The 19494-nt window shown below is 37.1% G+C and overlaps 1 protein-coding gene across 1 annotated transcript; it reads left to right on the forward strand.

The window, feature by feature from the left end:
- Positions 1 to 145: 145 nt before the first annotated feature.
- LOC145682407 (uncharacterized) lies at positions 146 to 19494 on the forward strand. Its single transcript, XM_081754022.1, has 5 exons — positions 146 to 462; positions 5553 to 5715; positions 8472 to 8604; positions 14742 to 14856; positions 19083 to 19494. The coding sequence occupies exons 1-5, from the start codon at positions 295 to 297 to the stop codon at positions 19209 to 19211; spliced, it is 708 nt and encodes a 235-aa protein (XP_081610148.1). The 5' UTR covers positions 146 to 294; the 3' UTR covers positions 19212 to 19494.

A 19494-nucleotide genomic window follows, 5' to 3' on the forward strand; every position in this document is an offset into this window, starting at 1 on the left:
AAATTAGCATATAAGTATTATTATTATAACTGTTTGTATTTAATGTGTTTGTTTCTTTAGTTTTAATAAATACCAAGAAATTCTTGATCGATGTGATAGAGCGACATGTTAGTGTTACCTGGCAAAGCTGAAGTTGTCTGTCAACATCAAATCGAAAATATCGAAACACAACGGCAGGGCTAGCAGCACGCGGGAGTTTTGTGTGCTCGTAAAATAAATATTTTGTAATAAAGTGACAAGTTCAGCAACATCAGTAAAGCAGTGCATATTGAGCTACAGATAAACTAATACTAAATGATGACGAGTAATGGTTCTTGCCACACGTCTCTTCATGAGATAGCTAAGAAACATGGATTCTCTAAGAAGGTCCAGAAGTTACAATCAAATTCTGAATGTGACAGTGGAATTAAACCTTTTGGTGAATTCAGCGAAGATAGTTCCGTCCGGAACGTTGATCACAAGGTATATTAGAATAAGGTAGTTCCGTTCGGAACGTTGATCACAAGATAGAATAAGATAGTTACGTCCTTAACGTTGATCACAAGGTATATTAGAATATAAACAAGATAGGAAATAGTAGTGCAGGTTGTTTCCTCGCTTCAAATGATTCCACCTACAATTGCTCTTCTTCCATTTCTTTCGGTTCACACATAACGGTTAATCATAAGTATTTCTTATTTTCATGCTTTCTGTGCTCTTGACATTAGTCGAGCAGACGGTTCTACCAAATTTTGACATATTTACAGGTTACGTCAGAGTTTTGTATTTTAGCAGAGCATGCACTAAATGAGGAGCTCCATTACTACTTGCAGATTGACTTCAGGGGGGCTAAGTATAAATACAATGTTAACGTATGGCATAAAAACTACAGAACATAAAACGTGAACCAACTTTTCTAGGTGCCCACTTAAAAGCACGAATGTTATCTAACCGAGTCAGGGCAAAAGTACAGCAGGGGGCCAGAACGGTAGCAACGGGGTGCGTCCGTAGGAAGTAAGCGCGTCAGCGAAAGGGGGTATACGGATAAACGAGGATGGAAGAAGGGCACACTTACACTACTGTCACTATCACTCAAAGTTCATTTCAATATGCTGTGCACTAACAGTAATTACGTATTCACACTCTCATTCCTTCACGAAAAGTGTGTCACATCGTATTTTATCTATAAACTTTCTACTTGGTAGAACCGTCTACTCGAGCGAAGTAAACTTTGTGGAGGACGAACACCGTGTGCGTAGGTTTCTCGGGGTTCTCCCACCTTCTTCAATCCACCATTTCATTCATTACTCATCATCACCGTCTCATTTAGCCTAACCGGCATGAACGTCGGATCTAAAGATCAAAGATTTCATTTCATTTTTTTCGAGTAAACCCCCCCCCCCCCAAAAAAAAATCTAATTTTAATAAAGCCGTTTTTTCTCTGGCTTCTATCCCAATCCCAATATTTTCTTGACGTGTCTTCTGGGAATCTAAAGGGATCTTTTATGGGCGGCTGTTCCAGGGTTTGAATCCTGAGTGTGATAGGGGATTTTATTAAGCCGCGGTAGCTCATGTCTGGCGTGGATTCCTGGTTAAGCCCAGCTGCCTCGAAGTGAGTTTCTGCTGTACAAACACCGTTTACATGAGTTCTCATGAGTTTCACCCATTTCCTTTCACTTTCGTGGTGCTATCATTATCATTCATCATCATCACGTACCATAAGGCTCCAACTGGGTTTCGTGGGACACCATTTGCACCATTGATACTTGTTTGTATTTGTGTTTCTAGAGAGAAGGAAGTAGGTAGTTTGTAGAGTAAGAAAGAGTGGGTAATTCTATATAATACAGAATGCATAGTAGAATATATAATACAGAATTACCTACTCTTTCATACTTTTCAAAATTGTCTACTTCGTTCTCTCTAGAAATGGAAATACAAACGAGTGACAATGGTGCAAAGGGTGTCCCACGAAACCCAGTTGGAGCCTTATGAATGGTGATGATGAGATGAATGATAATGATAGCATCACGAAAGTGGAAGGAAATGGGTGAAACTCGAGAGAACTTATGTACACGGCGTTTGTCCACCACAAAACTCACTTGGGGGGAAGCTGAGATCGAACCAAGAACCCGCACCAGAGGTGAGCCACCGCGATCCCACAAGGAAATTCCACACTTTCATGTGTACAATAGAACATAAATGTTTAAATGATGGGAATATGGCCTTAAATATTTATACAAAATTTAATAAAGCCTAGTTTTTCCCAACGAAATCAATGAGTCTCGCAACTCTGATGTGTATAGTTATTATTTTCATGAGCCTCTAATCTGCATAAAGAATTGCGTGCAGATTTACTATATTCGTCAAATTAAATAGAAAAGAAAATCCTTCACTTTTCTTTCTTTACATGATTCCTTCTGCATTCATGTTTTCATGGCACATGTTCAAATAATTGCGTTCATATTGATAATATGCGTGCAAACTTCTGCGAAAAACATGGACTAACCTCTGCAAGGTGGACACTACAAGTAAGAATTGTATCTTTCCTATCCTAATGGACTCTATAGCATACGTGAGGGCGCGGTGGCTCAGTGGTAGAGCGTTCACCTCCGGTGCTTGGGGTCCCTGGTTCGATCCCAGCTCGCATCGTGTGGACTTTGTAGTGGACAAACACTGTGCTCGTGGGTTTTCTCGGGTTTCTCCTGTTTCCTTCCACTTTCTTCATTTCACTCATCTCTCATAATCACCGTCTCCTTTAGCCTAGCTGGCATATTCGTGGGACGTAAAACTTAAAGTTTTCATTTTCTATAGCATACATCCGTTTCCCTTAGTCTCGATGCATAATTGTGGGTAGGGTTGCCAACTGAAAAATAAAAAAACAGGCACCCCCTCAAAATCTGCTATGATATTGGTCTAAGTGTGAAATATCTCTGAATGCATCCATGGAAAGAAAATGTACTATTGTGAACAAAATTGCATTAGCACCTGTATTCTGCATAACCTTAGTACATTCACTAATAAGCTTAATGATACATTGTTCTATAAGTGAGAAACTGAAATCGGCATTGATCATTTTATTGCATTTACCAGTAACTGCCACTTCTTTAAAGTTATCGAAACAGATGAAGAAAAGTATATTGATCCTTACGTAACAATTTTGGGTTTGGACAATGGAATTTGTTCTTTAAACTTGTACTTCAACTACGGGAAATTGCCTTAACAAGTCCTTTTTCACTCAATAAATGTGTAAAATACCTTACAAGTTAATTTCAAATTTTCTCTGATACAGGCCTGTTCTCTCTTTAAAATTACCTAAACAGATGATGGTGATAGATAATAGTTTGGATGTACATAATGAAAGTTACGTACTTCTTAAATCTATACTTCTAACTAAATACAAATTTGAAAAAAACCGGCCATAAAGGGACTGGTAAGAAATGTGTACCGGTCACTGGCTTTAATTAAAATAACAGCAATTATTTCCGACCAGGCCGGTCAAAAACGGCCAGTTGGCAACCCTAGCGTAGGACGTTAAACTAGATATTTCATTTCTACTAACCTTGTATCGCGATAGAATATTTATTCTCCATGTGTCAGTTCGACCCTTCTACTCAGTTATATGAAAATGTAAGAAAAGGAATAGCAGCAAAAGAGAACTTTTAGAAAGACCCCACAGAGGGTAGAAATTATATTAAGAAGAAATATTCTCTCGAGATACAAAGTAAGTGCTCATTTAAAGACTTGTGTTAGGGCAATATGAAGGTGGTGTGCCTGCGTGTAGATCTGTCCCTAGGGAACAGGAGCGAAGCAATGGTGATTATTCGCATAAAGGACTATTCATACGAAAAACGCCACCAACTTGTACTAGCTCTCCATTATAAGCGTCAGCTCGATCTTGTTGATATATTGTATTTATAGGTACCGTAATATGCTTTTTGAAGTATTGCAATGTGTATGATGTATAGCATATAATTGACTAATAGAACGTATGGAATACATGCCTAACTATAATTAAAATATTTATAGAAGCTATAGGCCGCATATTCGTACATTCATAAGCAAGTGTCTCATCTGACCTGTTTGTATTCCTTAATACAAAATACAGTTTCCAATATTTCGCTTATATACACGAGTAACCTTTTACGAGAATAAATAAGGCTTAATGATAAGATAAGATAAGATAAGATATGCTTTATTGTCATTAAACAACATTTGTTGTAATAGACATTGTCAAATATAACATATATATATATATATTTACAAGTTTTATCACACTATCAGGCAAGTTTTATCTAGTTCTTGCTTTCAACTCTTGATAACAGATTTTTTCAAATTCAGAGATACTATATACAGAATTGCTTATAAGGAAGGATTTACAAAAGTTTTTGAAGTTGTCGTGAGGCATTGTGCGTACATTTTGTGGTAATACATTAAATAATTTCATACCTGTATACTTATAACTCTTTTGAGTAGTGGTTAACCTAACTTGTGACATATTAAGGTCGCCTTTATGCCTAGTATTGTAGGAATGAACATCACTTCGGTGATTAAAATTATCTAAATTTTCTTTTATATACATGAGACATCGATAAATAAATAAAGAAGGCACTGTCATAATTTGAATTTCCTTAAACACTTGCATGTTGTATATTAAGATTTTTACGTGTATATTGCTTTAGTATCAATGTACATTTCAAATTTATATACAAAATACGAGGAGTGTTCGGAAAGTAAGGTTACAAAGCCTGCAGTGAAACGTATATACATTATTTCATACAATCAATACAATCAACAGAAAGTACATACATTAGGTTATGTGTCAACATCGTCTCCATATCAGTTGACTCACTCATCGCATCGTGGGATGAGCTTGAATATTCCCTTCTGGTAAAAATCCTGTCCTTGTGTGTTCAGTCAAGTTATTGCGAAGTGTTTCAGCTTCTCGTCTGAAGCGAAGCAACGGCCTCCGAAGTGCTCCTTCAAGTGCGGGAACAGATGAAAGTTGCTTGGTGAGAGGTCCGGGCAGAGGGAAGGGGGGTTCGATGATGTCTCAGCGAAATTTCTTCATCAGCGTGGTTGTTGTCTGGGCTGTATGCTGACATTTTTCTCCACCAGCCGCAAACTTGCAACACCATTCTGCGACATGCTGACGAGACATTACAGTCTCTCCGGAAACCTCTACTAACTGCCGATGAATTTCAGCCACGGTTAGATGTTTCACCTACAGAAAGCGAATAACTGAGCGGATTCTTCGCGAGACCAGTTTTCCAAACAAAGTCGCCATTTGTGTTTACCTACAACTAGCACCGTAAGTGCCGGGTGGCTGAAACTGTGCACAGTTGCCAGCTCGATGTATTAATATCACCGCACATTCCTCATTTCTCTATAACAGACGAAACCAGAAATATCGGCCTTACAACCTTTTTAGTATGTGAAGAATTCTCTTTTCTATGTAAAGAATAATCCAAACAATAGGCTACCCCCCCCCCCCCTAAATTGATGTTGTGTATAATCTTGTAATTATACATTTTCTTACTGTTATTCTTTACGTAAACTATGTCTTAATTTTTCAGGATGCTAGCAGGGTTAGTACCAATAAAGGTGATTCTAGCGAAATGAGTTTGTTAAGTCTTTTGAAGAAAATTTACGATGTGGAAGAAAAAATACTTCGATATGAAGAACAGAAGCACATCGTTGAGTGCAAGTCATCGCTTGTGTTTGTTCAGGAATTGCACAGTAAGTTCTATTGAATTTAATTTGTATAACTTTCGGTTGGAAAGTAAATTTCTCTAATTTAAGTTGGAAGTGTTTATCGAAGGGCTATCATTTAGCAGGAGGAAAAACATAAAGGACATAGTAGAATATATATCAAAGACACAATTCTTTACTTTTCTTATGTGATTGTTTGTATACTTTATACAGAATCTGGAAACAGGACCTGATACCTTCAGATTTATTTATTTATTAATTTGTAATATGTCAATTTATGTTGTTGAGTTCATTTTAAATATTTGTATAATCTAAATTGTTTTAATATACGATGAATAACATGAGGGGATAGTCACATTAGATGGTCTTAACAACTTTGGGATTTTGGTCCTCAAAGTAGAAAGATTTTCAGCTTTCTACGACGGCTTACGAATAACTCAAAAACTTTCTGCAAGCATTTTAGTAATAGCTAATAAAATTATAACCTAAAATTTTCAAGCTCACAAAAGTAAGAAAATTGTTTTATTTTCCAGAACATTTCATTTAAATTATAGTATTTTTATTTATGGAGAAATATATATATGCGACACTTATAGGGCTATATAATAACTGAATAAGTAATCAATCAAGAAATCCTCATAAATTTGCTTAAGAAGTATTAAGAGGTACCGTGTTTACTCGCGTAATAGTCGCACTTATTGTACCAGTTTTTTAATGCGAAAATCCAAGTGCGACTATTACGCGAGAAAAGCTGCCATTCAATTATCGCTATGATCAAAACAATTTCGAATTTTGATACATACAGCATTGTGTCAACATAAAAAATAAAATGTAGCTTACAAGCGGTAAAATATTAAAACTTGTAAAAATTAAACTCGTAACTTAGGAAGGAGTTGCGATTCGTTCGAGGGTGGAAGTAGGTTGCGTGATCTCTGTTGACAGATGGAAAACAATGTTACGTGTCAGTAAAAACGAAAAGTTCTTTTGCTAAAACTCGTGCAAGATAAGCAATTTCGAAGAAAGTCTCGTTCACAAAGACAAAAATCCCGTAGACTGCGACTTTTATGTGGGGAAATTTTTTTGGCAAATGCTTTTACTTTTAAACTTAAGGTACGATTCTTACACGAGTAAACACGGTATTTACTTTTTTTTTAATTCTTAAAACATGCCAATGAATCGTTTAAGTCTCATGGTATCCTTCTTACTAATTTGGATGTCACCTATTTAGACATTAATTTGTCTCCAAAAACAAGTTTGAAACCGTTGTAATATTGTCTACTCATTGATATTTCAACTGGGGAAATTAGAAGTAATTTTATTCGCTTTTTTTTTTTTTTTTTAACAATTCTTTGCTTTTCTCTCTGCTGTGTTTTCTTTTTTCTTTCTTTAATTCCTCGATAGCTTTCAACACTTAGGAGTGTTCTCTTCAATTATGTCTGAAACTGAGGGAGAGCAGTTTTTCATTAAGTGGAGCTTTTAGGATAATTGAATACACTGGATATTTTTTTGAGTTGAGTTAAGTATCTCGTCCAGCAAGGAGTGAATATTGAGACCTACAGCTTAACGTGGGATCCGCACCGTATGCACATATGCTAACCATATTCTGTGAAGTTCAACTCTAATTTATTATTATTATTCACGTGAATACTTTTATGATATGTAATGAACTTTGTACATTCATAAATATACATTTATGTTCTGGTGGAACTTATTTATGAGCTTCCAGTAGGAATTTACAAATCTGGCGCAAAGTTAATATGGAACGACGAGGTGGTGGTAGGTAATAATCATCCCAATATGACCCCTGGGATTACTACCATGAATAGTAGTGATCCCAACATGGCCCCTGGGATTACTGCTATGATAGTAGTGATCCCACACATGTACAGAGATGTTAAAAAATATGTAGTACTCACCTTAATATCAGGTATAACCAGTCCGAACGGCCAGAGAAGGAGCTAACTGTAGTTGTGTATCCCATGCTCATTGTAAATCTTGGGGTAGCAAGGGATAGTCATTGCCAGAGCACGGCTAGCGGTCGCGCACTGCTCAACATGTAATCGTTAGAGCTTGGATCCGAAGACCTAGCAGGCCAGAGTAGAAGGTGTATACCAAATGGAACACGCAGTCTATGAAAACCCATGAACATAAGATTCCTCTACTACTCAATTATATTGTCCATCATATAGTTACCACACAGTGAACGTTTCTTCATGCATTACCTTCTCGGATCGGATACCTAACTAACTAACTCTATGGCTTATGGAACCCGGAGGTTCTATGCCGCGTTCACAAAAGCTCTTCACTGACTTCTATCCTTAGCCAACTGGCTCCAGTTTCTACTTTGGATTCCTATTTCTGTGAGATCCATCTTAATATTGTCCTCCCATCTGCGCCTAGGTCTTCCTAATGGTCGTTTTCCGATTGGTCTTCCAGTCAAGACTTTGAAAGCGTTTCTACTTTCTTCCATTCTAGCCACATGACCTGCCCACCTAAGCCTCCTAGACTTGACGACCCTAACAATGTTTAGTAAACCGTATAAATTAGGTAGTTCCTCGTTATGAAGTTTCCGCCATTCCCCATTACCGTTCCTCTTGGGTACGAATATTCGTCTCAGAATCTTGTTCTCAAATACTTTCAGTCTATGTTTTCTCTCAGAGTAAGCGTCCAGGATCGGATACCTATTTAACATTAAATGAAATATCGTATGAGTTTTATTCTACCAAAAATATAGGGAACAGGATGAGTGTAAAATAAATGATGCTTTTCTTTTCCTTTTACAGATGATCTGGATAAAAAGTTAGAGAAATGTGCCAGTAATATCACATTTTTGTTAAATAACATGAATGTTATTGAACAATCTCTTCAGCAGCCAATGTTAAAGGACAGTCTTCCCGTTCGTTTCCACATGCAGAGGTAAGATCGAGTATTCAGTTTTTACTACGATAATTGAAGTGCAGCGTCTCTTTTCAGCACCAAGATTATACGTGTATGAAACAGGATGTACTGGGTCCCTTCTACTGGTCTAGTGGCTACCGCGTGTGCCTTTGGTACATGAGGTCTCGGGTTCGATTCTCAGGAGAGCTCTGAAATTCGAATTCATTACGGTGGTTCGGATTCCACCCTAATTATCTGTAGGTTCACGTCTCGTATAACCTTGATGCTGAATAGGAACGGTAAATTTCAACAAGCAATAACAATTTTAAAGGAAGTTGTAGGCTCTTACTTAGGAAGCTGCTACTGCTATCCGAATTACTTTCACTGTTTGTACAGGGTTTGCCCAATAAATGTCGAGAAGGAGTGAGGGGCTGTCTCGATGGGTGGCGGGATATTTGATGTAAGTGAGGAGAATTATGTCAGTTGCCCCCAGGCTGTTGGAGTGTGTAGATTTTAGATAAAGTGAAAATATGTTTAGTGTTTGCGTCGAGAGTGAAAATGCAACGTTATGCCATCAAATATTACGTTAAATTCACCAAATGAGCTAAAAGAGACTTTTTATATGATCCGTAAGGCTTACAAAGACGAAGTTATGTCCATAACACGTGCTTTTGAGTGGCACAAAAAATGCAAAGATATCAGCGGGAAATGTGGAAGACAAACAATGCGCTAGACATCAGACAAAATTCGAGATCTTTTGAACTCTGGTCGCCGATTATGTGTTGATCTCTTAGCAAAGGAGTTACAGTTAACGAAATTCACTATGTAATCAATGGTAACCAATGATTTGCAAATGTGAAACGTGTGCACGAAGTTTGTGAAACAAGTAGAAGCAACATCGCGTGAAGTATCGTGAACTGTTGGAATCTGTGGAGACCGATCCAAATCTTTTGAACAGAGTGTACGATCCGAAGACCAAAAGCAAAGTTCTAAGTGGCACACAAACGCCTCTCCTCAATTAAAAAAAGGCCCGCATTAGCAAATACAGAATGAAATCGATGACGGTTGTCTTTTTTAATGCGAAAGCTATAGTCCACAAGGATTTTAAGCTTCTGAGACAATAAATTTTATACAGAAGTTCTGGATTGGTTGAGTAGTACGGTCCGCCGCGTCCGAAAGGTCTCTAATATGTGAATTGTCCATCACGACGATGCGCCCAGTCACATGTCGTTAATTATGAGGGAAGTACTGTCCAAACACAACATCGCAGCGCTACCCAACTACTCTACAGTCCAGGTCTGGCTCCCACTGACTTCTTTTTGTTCTATTGGATGAAGAAAAAAGTTAACGAAATTCACTGTGCACGTCCTGCAAGGACATCTTTACGGGACAATTAATGCAGTTCAAGCGTCTTCGGCGAGATGTCTGTAGAGCCCTGTTGTTGTCAACTTCCAGGGTGCGTATTAGGCCGGGAAAAACCACTAGCAGCGGTGTATTAAGGTTAGTATAAAGGGACAAGTTTTGCCGATAGATGTCGCTACAGTCTTCTTATCTCTTCCATGTATTTTTTTACCTTTCACGAAAATTTACAATTTCTCTTACAAATTTCAACCTAGAGACTTCAAATTTTTAGAGAAGGAACTTCAAAACCTATTAAAGGGAACAATCCGTGCCGATTTTTTATTTAGAATTTTCTTCACTGTTGAAACAGTTCCATTGTTAAAGGTTTGGGTATCCATTTCAACAATCAAGCCATTTCAACAATGAAGAAAATTCTAAATAAAAAATCGGCACGGATTGTTCTCTTTAATAGGTTATGAAGTTCCTTTTCAAAAAATTTGAAGTCTCTAGGTTGAAATTTGTAAGAGAAATTGTAAATTTTCGTGAAAGGTAAAAAATACATGGGAGAGATACGAAGACTGTAGTACCATCTATTGACAAAACCTGTCCCTTTAAACCATCCTTAATGCAGGAGGGTCATAATTTGTAGTGTATTAGCACATTCTGTATATATACATGTATCCTGGCTCATACTGGGAGCGCCAAAATCATTGTCAAAAAAATTATTTTCTTAAATATATATATATATATCTTCAATACATTTCTTGTTAGACTTTAGTACCAATACTTACTGCACAAACCCTGTACTTCACTGTTTTCAGAATGGATTGGGTTTTTAAATGATACTACACTTGCACGGATACAAAAGTCGGGGATTTTTCGGGAATTTTTAAGAAAATAATTTTTTTGACAATGATTTTGGCGCTCCCAGTATGAGCCAGGATACATGTACTTCAAGAAATAACACACATCCTTATCTCTAGATGTTTATCGAATTATTGGAATACGGGTAATATGTAGGCTATGAACATGCTAAATATTTTCCAACCAAAGGTGTAGTGCAAAATGGATGAAAAATTTTAACAATTAAAAATGTAGGAAGCTCTTGTGTGTACTTTAATTATCATAAGTTTATTGTTCGTACATTATTGCCTACAGAATGAATCTTGCTTTCCAGTGATACCACACACACGCTTCACGGTCCATAAATGCGGAAAAATATGCAGTTTAGTAATGTTGGTGGGCTTCTTAAACTCAGGTATCTGGGCCCAACCGAACTCCAAAAATATTACAGGTCTTAGACTGTAGTTTCGCGAAGTTCCATTGGCTTATGGTTAATAGGTATGAATAAAGGAGAACTTTTTCGAATTGCTCGTTCATTGATGGCTCGTAGATTCATGGTTTGTGATTGATTATCTTCTGAATGATGCATGCTTTTGAATAAAATTACATACATATGTAACGGTTCCAAAATTTGGAAAAAATTCTCGACATTTTTCTTATAACAGTATTGTTTAATTTGAATACTCCTATTCGAGCCCCAGGGTCAGATATCTGCATGAAAAATAGATCGAAAGTTGTATGATATATTTACATGCAGTTAATAGCTGACGGTCTCTCGATTTTTTTTTTTTTTTTTTTTTTTTTTTTTTTTTTTTTTTTTTTTTTAAATCAACTTACTACCGATTCAGTGCCAAGCCAGAATATACAGTAAAGATATTTACATCCAGAAATTATATTTATTTCGATTTGACTTGTAAAATGATATAACAACGTACATAGATTTTAGGCACACGTGAAAGCTGTGTATCTTTTTCTTGTCCCGAGCACGTTACTTCTTTTCGTAACATTTCTTGCCTAACAGTGTGTAGTGTTAGATAACGTTGCATTGTGTTTCTTTCTCATAAATTTTCCATGACCAATTGATGCCGTACTTAAAATTACCTTCAGTAAATTCGTTCATTCATCTCGTAATGCTGTTTGTTGTTCCGTTTGCAGTGAAAGGTTTTTGAACCAAGGACAACTTTTGTAATAGATATGATTTCTGAAAGAGAAATGAGAGGTGATAGAGAGATGGAGAAATGAAATAAAATTTTTCAGTGTAACTTCCCAGTATTATGCCCTTTAGGCTAAGGGAGACGGATGATTAAAGCAAGTGAATGATGATGGAAGAATTGGTGGAATGAGAAAGTAGAAGGAAACCGGAGTACGGTGCTGTTCACCACAAACTTAATTGGTCGAGCATCGAACCATCAGAGGTAAACGCTGTATCAGTGAGCTCCCCCTAGAGGGAAAGAAAGGGGGGTCTTCATATATAAACGGTGTCCCGCAACTTTATTTGTAAGAAAAGTTGCATAAGCCTCATAATGTAATTTAGTATATTGTAATATCCCACGTGGTACTGTATACAATCAATACTTTACGCTTGTGTTTACAAACACCACCACATGGTTTTACGCCTCCTACGAAGCATACGATGACATTGGAGCAGCAGCGCCACTGCCTCCTGGAGGCCTATAAATTCGGCAGCATCCAGCGGACCAGTACCAGTTCTCTGGTGTCCTCTTACTGTTTGTTATGGAACATTAGGAGTAACCTAACCGCAAGCATCTAGTCTGCTACGGGGCTTTGTGACTACTAACCTCCTCACTGCTTGCCACGGAGCTGTGGGAATTCCTTTCGTCATTATGCTTAGCCTGCCACGGGGCTCTGTGGAGATCCTGTTCGCGACCTCACAGTCAAGGACTACACCTTTCTAACCGAACAGATTTAGAAGAGAATAACTTTGTAGTATTTCTATGAATTTTATAATAAAAGCCGGTAGTGGGAGTCGATTCTGGACACTCATATTATTACCTTACTGTACCTACAACTTATATGGGACAAGAGTTTTATAAAATCTACATACCAGTGAAATGTCAACACCTGGCAGCAGGGTTGGCTGGTTTAAACCAGCTGTTTAAAAAAAATGGTTTAAACCACAAAACAAAAAATGTTCTTAAAAATGTAAATGTTGGTAAAATCCTGATGAGCATAAATTTGTGGGTTACCACGTGTCACTCCCACATGTTATTCGTATTATATTCAGACCCAAATTCCCAATTCGTTACTCAAAGAGATTATACTAAAAAGGCAACTTTTTTTATAAGTTTATAAATGTTTCTTCTGTGATTTTTTTTATAGTTTGTTGTTATTGTTTTGCAATTGCAATCAAAGAAAAATTCTAAATATTGTTTCATTTTAATAATTTACTATTGGTAAAAATACATCGAAATTTTTTTTTTGGGGGGGGGATCATACAAACCCCACGAGAGGCATATACTGAAATCAGAAGTATCTTTGGTATCTATTTATGTATAAATGGGTCAGAGCCAAAGTGGACTCAAATAATTCGTATCTTCATTCACTTTTGTTACCGATATGCAAATTAAGTCGTTGTATTTCTTTAACTTGGAATAATAAAAGTCGTAGTGAACTAACTTAATTAGTTCTTCTGTACTATGCAGTATTTTGAAATTGTCCGTATGTAATTTTGTATAATGGTTTCATTTGTGCAACTTTATGTTTTTGTTCTCCTCAAATGACTCTTGACAATTAGACAATTATATTAGAAGTATGTAAAGATCAATACAACGTATCAGGAGTCCTTCGTGAGTGAGTCGGCAGACGTATCGCATTTATGGCCAATTAGTCCCGGTTTCGAGTTCAAATGGAGGACAATTTCTCTCGGATGTAATTCGAGAAACGGTTTGGACTCCGCTTTAAGCTTATGTGACCCCTTCCAGCATAACCTGGTTGTTGCATAGTAACACCAAGGTGAAACAGACTTATTTCTGTCCATATGTGATATAAATACATAGAGCAAATTATTTAAACCTAAAAAACCTGGTTTAAACAAAAAAAAACTTTTTTTTTTTTGTTTTTTCAATAAAAACCATGGTTTTTACCAACCCTGCCTGGCAGTGATGCATATGGAGCGTCACTGATTTTAAAGGGATCAAAGTGGAATCCCAACCACTGCTTGGCTTGTATCCGAGGCAGGTACACTCTAAGTGAATCAAGCCCAGGATTTGCGCACGTCAGTCATTCGGCCAAGAAAAAGCATCCGTGTGAATTTGGTTAAAAGTATGAGTAAATAAACAGTGGTTAATGATTACCAGGGTCCAGATAGACTCGCATTTGTTGTAAAAATTGAATCACTCATTCAGATTATTGTTCCTAGTCACTAAATAAAATAAATTCCACTCTCGTAATAGAGGAGTATTCATAGGTTTCATGATTCCGACATTTTCTGTGAGGGTTCCCCAAACTTTCTCAGATCATAGTTTTTCGATTATCGGAAATATTAATTCTACAATAGAAACTTTTTTTTTCACGGGCTCCCTGAAATTTGTCTTATACACGCTTTATAGAATGGTTTATTATTTATATATTTTAAAACGGTAACAATAATTATATTTTCTGTATTTGATACGCAGCTGCAATTTTGTAGGTAACGTTTCTTCATAATCAAAAATATAATTATTGTTACCGTTTTGGCATCAGTTCTTTTTCGAACAAAAAAAAGTAAAGAAAGAAAGAAAGAAAAATCCTTAGACGTGCCGCAGGATTTTAAATTACGCAAGTAGTGAGCCAAAAACTAGAAAAAATTTAAAATGCTAATATAACGCAAGTAAGATAAAGTATTTTACATGGTTTATAGTATTTTCCAAATATGTTGGAAACGGGATATAAATAGATAACGGAAATTTTGATTTTAAAATAGTGAATTGTGTATGTTCTCTTTGATTTGTATCCTTACACCAAATGAAACAAATATACACTTTTCATTTCAGGCGATTAATTTCATGTTTGAAAACTATGGTGGAATTTTCCAGTAGTATCTTGGAAAACGCTCAAGTAGTTGAACAAAATAGAGCAGTCAATTGGTCTCATGTAACCAGTCAAGGGGTGAGTACTAGTTATTTAGAGAACTTATTTATTTTACTCAGATTGTATAAAAATTTATAATTTTCCAAAATGAATGTTGGAATGTATTTGAAAGTTTGATGTTGTCTTCTGCTGTTTTCTGCTGTTTTTATTATTATTACTGTATGGTGGGAAAAAAAAATCGGTTACTATGTACCATTTTCCGCATAGTATCCAGTTTAGCCATCATAATTATTCTTTAATGTAGGCACTGAATGGTTCAACCATAGGAGGAGTATATGTAATACAGTCCACGTGATCTAAATAGCAAGGTGTCCATATCAAGAGTTAAAACATATGCATGGTTTATGAACGGATTAGGTTTCGCATTGACTTAGCAAGCCGAAGACTATCCTTGGCTGTGTTTTTTTTTTTGTTTTCTTAAATCTTTGAATTTCATGGTTAGGATAATGTTCAATTAAAAAAAAAAAAAAAATACTGTGAGGGACCTTGTAGAAGTCACAGTAAAAGATAACCGGTGGTAAGGGAGAAGTCGATTGCAATCAGTGAATGATATAGTAGTAGATAACTTGAAATTCAAGTCAAAGAAGTTAACTTAGGACTATAGGGTGTGGCAGCTCCTCGTTTTGAAACTAGTGAATTACCAGCAATAGGCAAATATTTACAACAGTAATAATGATAATAAAGATACTATAAAGTTCTGCTAATGCAGGTAGAAGGTAGAGCAATTGCACACGGGAGTCGTTTTCTCTCACTACCAATTTTATTAGAAAACTTTCAGGTATAACAAAGTATGATACAGTTTCACGAAAATAAGTATAGAAGATCTGTAATGTTTACTGCAAGTTATGTGAGTGGGGTAGGATTCTCAATGTTCCGCTGCAAGCAAAGAGAGGGGTTAAAGTGCCGCAAACTTCCACTGCAGACTAAACAGGAAAAAGAACAACGAAGCCCCACTGCAGGCTAAGGTGTTTTTGTGGTAAGGATCTCTCAAAGCTCCGCTGCAAGCTAGAAGGCTTGGTTTAGGTTAACCCATTTCTGCCCAAAGTATTTTTTTCGTAATATTTGCTTCTATTGTTGATATCTCTTACAAATATGCACCACGTGACACAGAGCGGGATGTCGCTGACCTTATACCGACAGTGATACCAACCGACACGAGAAAAAAGTTGTACCGTTTATTATTTCAGCTCCAGAAGTTCGAAAACGTCATGTCGACAATGGGCACAAATGGGTTAAGGTTCTGCCAGATTTCCACTGCTTTTTAAGGGAGGGTATTTGACTAGTGAAGGACTGACTGATACAAGTTGCTGTGATCCTCTTGGTTTTATAACTTCTTCTGTATATCGGTGATGATGGTGTTCCTCCTCCATCACATAATGAGTGGTGACGTTGATGTTCCTGTAGTCTGCCCCTTAGTAACTCGTAGTAGGAACGCACGTTGGTGTTGTTTATATACACATGCAGTGTTAATTGTTTGTAAACAGCATCATGTGCGGGATATTATAATATGTTAAATATAAAAAAGATTTTTGCGCATGTTCATGTCATCTAACTCTCTCCGTCACTTGCAGCTTAATCACAGGACAGTTTCTTAGTGACAATCTGCTTTAATGCTCGCTCGCGATACGCTCGTACCACATAAGCGAATGCCGAGAATTTTCCCTATTTGGTAATCAGAGAGGTCGTCAATTTTATACTATCGCCGTCTGCTTAGTTCATTGCGTACGGCCATTCTGTTGCTCCTCATGTAGTACGAAACTTACCCTAACTCACTACTACCAACAGCCCAGCGCTGCGGTCGCTGCCTGACCGTTGTCAACCCGGACATCGTACGAGGTGCTACCCAAAATATCCGAGATTTTTTTTTTTTTTTTTTTACTGGGCCAACCAATAGCAGAGAGACATCCCGACTCTATGTGTCTCGGAGTACGTGTATTAGCTACTACACCACAAAGTTGTGTCATCTTTGGCGTATTCAGTTGTAAGCTGTAGTTGTGCGTGTTCACGGGCGTCTCTGGCGGGGGAGACGAGGGGGATGCGTCCCCCCCAATATTTTGAAGTACAAAATATTCAACATTTTATTCTAATTGAATTTATTTACTAATCACAGAATATCATATAAATAATAATAACTATATTTATTTGGAATATAATATTCAGGCTGTGAAACGATTATAATCGAGTTCTTGATATACCTTAGAGGGTCCGTGAAGGTAAGCAGAAAGGTAACAAATGGAATCGAAGTTAATAAACAGGTTGGGCTAGGTAGTACCATTTAAATAACTTTCTTTGATGTTCCCCCCAAATTTTACATGCCAGAGACGCCAGTGTGCGTGTTAGGATGTGTTCCAGTGCTTCTGCAATTTGTCAGATGGCTGACGTTAAAGAGCAATGGATTTGCATCAAGATCTATGTCAAGTTGAAGAAATCTGCATGGTGAAAGAGGCATTTGGTGAGAGAGCACTGAGTCAAGCAAGAACATTTGAGTGGTTCAAGCGTTTCAAAGAAGGCCGCGAATCTATGGAAGATGAAAAAAACATTTTTGTCGACCGTCAACATGCGCAACACCAGAAATGATCATGAAAGTGCATGGTGTGATTCGCAAAGACAGAAGGCAGATAAATGACGATGTTTGTAACAGACTTCAACTGTCGTACGGTACATGTCTGCGAATTCTATCCAATGAACTGAATATGAGACGAATTGCAGTAAAGTTTGCTCCTCGTCTTCCCAGCATCATTTTTTAATAATCAGACGTGCACTGAGCTACAACAGAGTTCGAGTTTGTCCAAACTTCTTATCCAGAGTCATTACAGGTTATGATTCTTGGGCTTATGGTTATGACCCGGAAACGAAGCAGCAATCATCACAATGAAAGACACCATCCCTCTAAGGCCAAAAAAAGCTCGACAAGTTCGCAGCAACTGTTTTTTGTACATTCGAGGTATTGTGCATAAGGAGTTTTTCACCTGGTCAGAATGTCAACGGGAAGTTTTACTGTGAGGTTTTGAAGAGACTGAAAGAAGATGTTGGGCGCAAACAGCCAGAGTTTTGGCAGACGAAAGACTGGTTGCTGCACCATGACAACGCGCCCGCGCACACCTCGTTCGTTGTTAGGGAATTCCTGGCCCAAAACAACATGGCAACGGTCCCTCACCCTCCCTACTCCACTGACCTAGTTCCGTGCGACTTATACCTGTTCCCGAAGAAGAAACTCGGGTTGAATGGGCGATGCTTTGACTCCATTGAAGACATTCAAGTGAAATCGCAACGGGTCCTGAACACCCTTCACCCTGCGGACTTTCAGGAGTGCTTCCAAAAGTAGGAACAACGCTGAGATCGTTGCATACATGCCAGAGGGCAGATGACGGAGGACATTAGGACGTAAGTATAGTTTTCTGATTTTTACAATGACATTCTCGGATATTTAGGGTAGGTAGCACCTTGTACGTGTTTCCAACTCTATATGTTTCCATATATATATATATATATATATATATTTCATCGTATCCTCCATACGGAAATAAGAAGTATCCTAGTACAGAAATCCTAGATTTAACTGTCTAATTGAGGCGAAGAAGTGTCCGTTAAATCGTGAATTGTGTTATAAACAATACATGTATTTACATTAGGATATTACGAGAAGGTTGCGATCGCTCAGTGGTGGAACACATGTCTGCTGCATGGAGTCCCTAATTCTTTCCTAACTCTCACCAAGTGAGCTTTTTGGTGAACAAACACCATGTGCGTGGATTTTGTTGTGCTTCTCCGTTTTTTCCCCACTTTTCTTCATTCCAGTTTCGTTTATTATCATCATAATCACAGTCTCCCTTAGCCCTGAAAATAATCAAGGGGCGTTAAATTCAAAACAATAAAATATTATACTTCAAATTATTGTGCTGTATAATGTGAAATATTTAATGTACAAACCAAATTAGTAAGAAAAAATTCCTTAAAGTTGTGCATTGGAAGGTTGAGAAAAGCGTCAGAGTTCAGCCGCTTTCCCATTGACTTTTCTTTCTTAATAATAAAGATTTCAACTGCCTGAAATGTTAATTATAAGCCAAGATCTTCAGATTTTTAGATATATCTACGTGTGCGATGTTCTCTCAAATTGTCTGTTAAATCGAAAGTCAGTTGATTCGATGTCTGTCGCAGGTTGAATGTATGGAAATAATTAAATGTTATGAATCGATTTCTTTTTACGTTGATATCATATCAACATTTATTTATTTATTTTCTAGGACGAAAATAGCCGTCAGACGATTCAGGACATAGCTAGTTTGAATGACTTCGTTTATCAACTGAGCACGATAATGGAAAAGCTTGAGAGAGCCTTGAGACAGTTGAATCCGGAAGAAGGCAGAAGATAAGACATTTTCTAGTTTCAAACCTTTTTTACACTATTCTTATTACAGTTTGTAGATCTTGTATTTGTCATGAATATTGGTTGATTAGATACGAGCTGAATGCTGAAAAGAATTTTAGAATTATAAAGGTATTTAATGCTTTTTTTAAAATTACAAATGTATTTAATGATTTATATATGATAAAAATGTTTGTTGCTATTGAACACAGAATAGTGAAATGTTTATTATATGTTCGTGTAATTAATGTAGATGTTGGTCAGGCCAAATAACAGAGTGGGGCTTGGAA

This window comes from Thermobia domestica, chromosome 3 (genome assembly GCF_964235325.1).
Source record: "Thermobia domestica chromosome 3, izTheDome1.hap1.1, whole genome shotgun sequence".
In the NCBI taxonomy this organism is placed as follows: Eukaryota; Metazoa; Arthropoda; class Insecta; order Zygentoma; family Lepismatidae; genus Thermobia; species Thermobia domestica.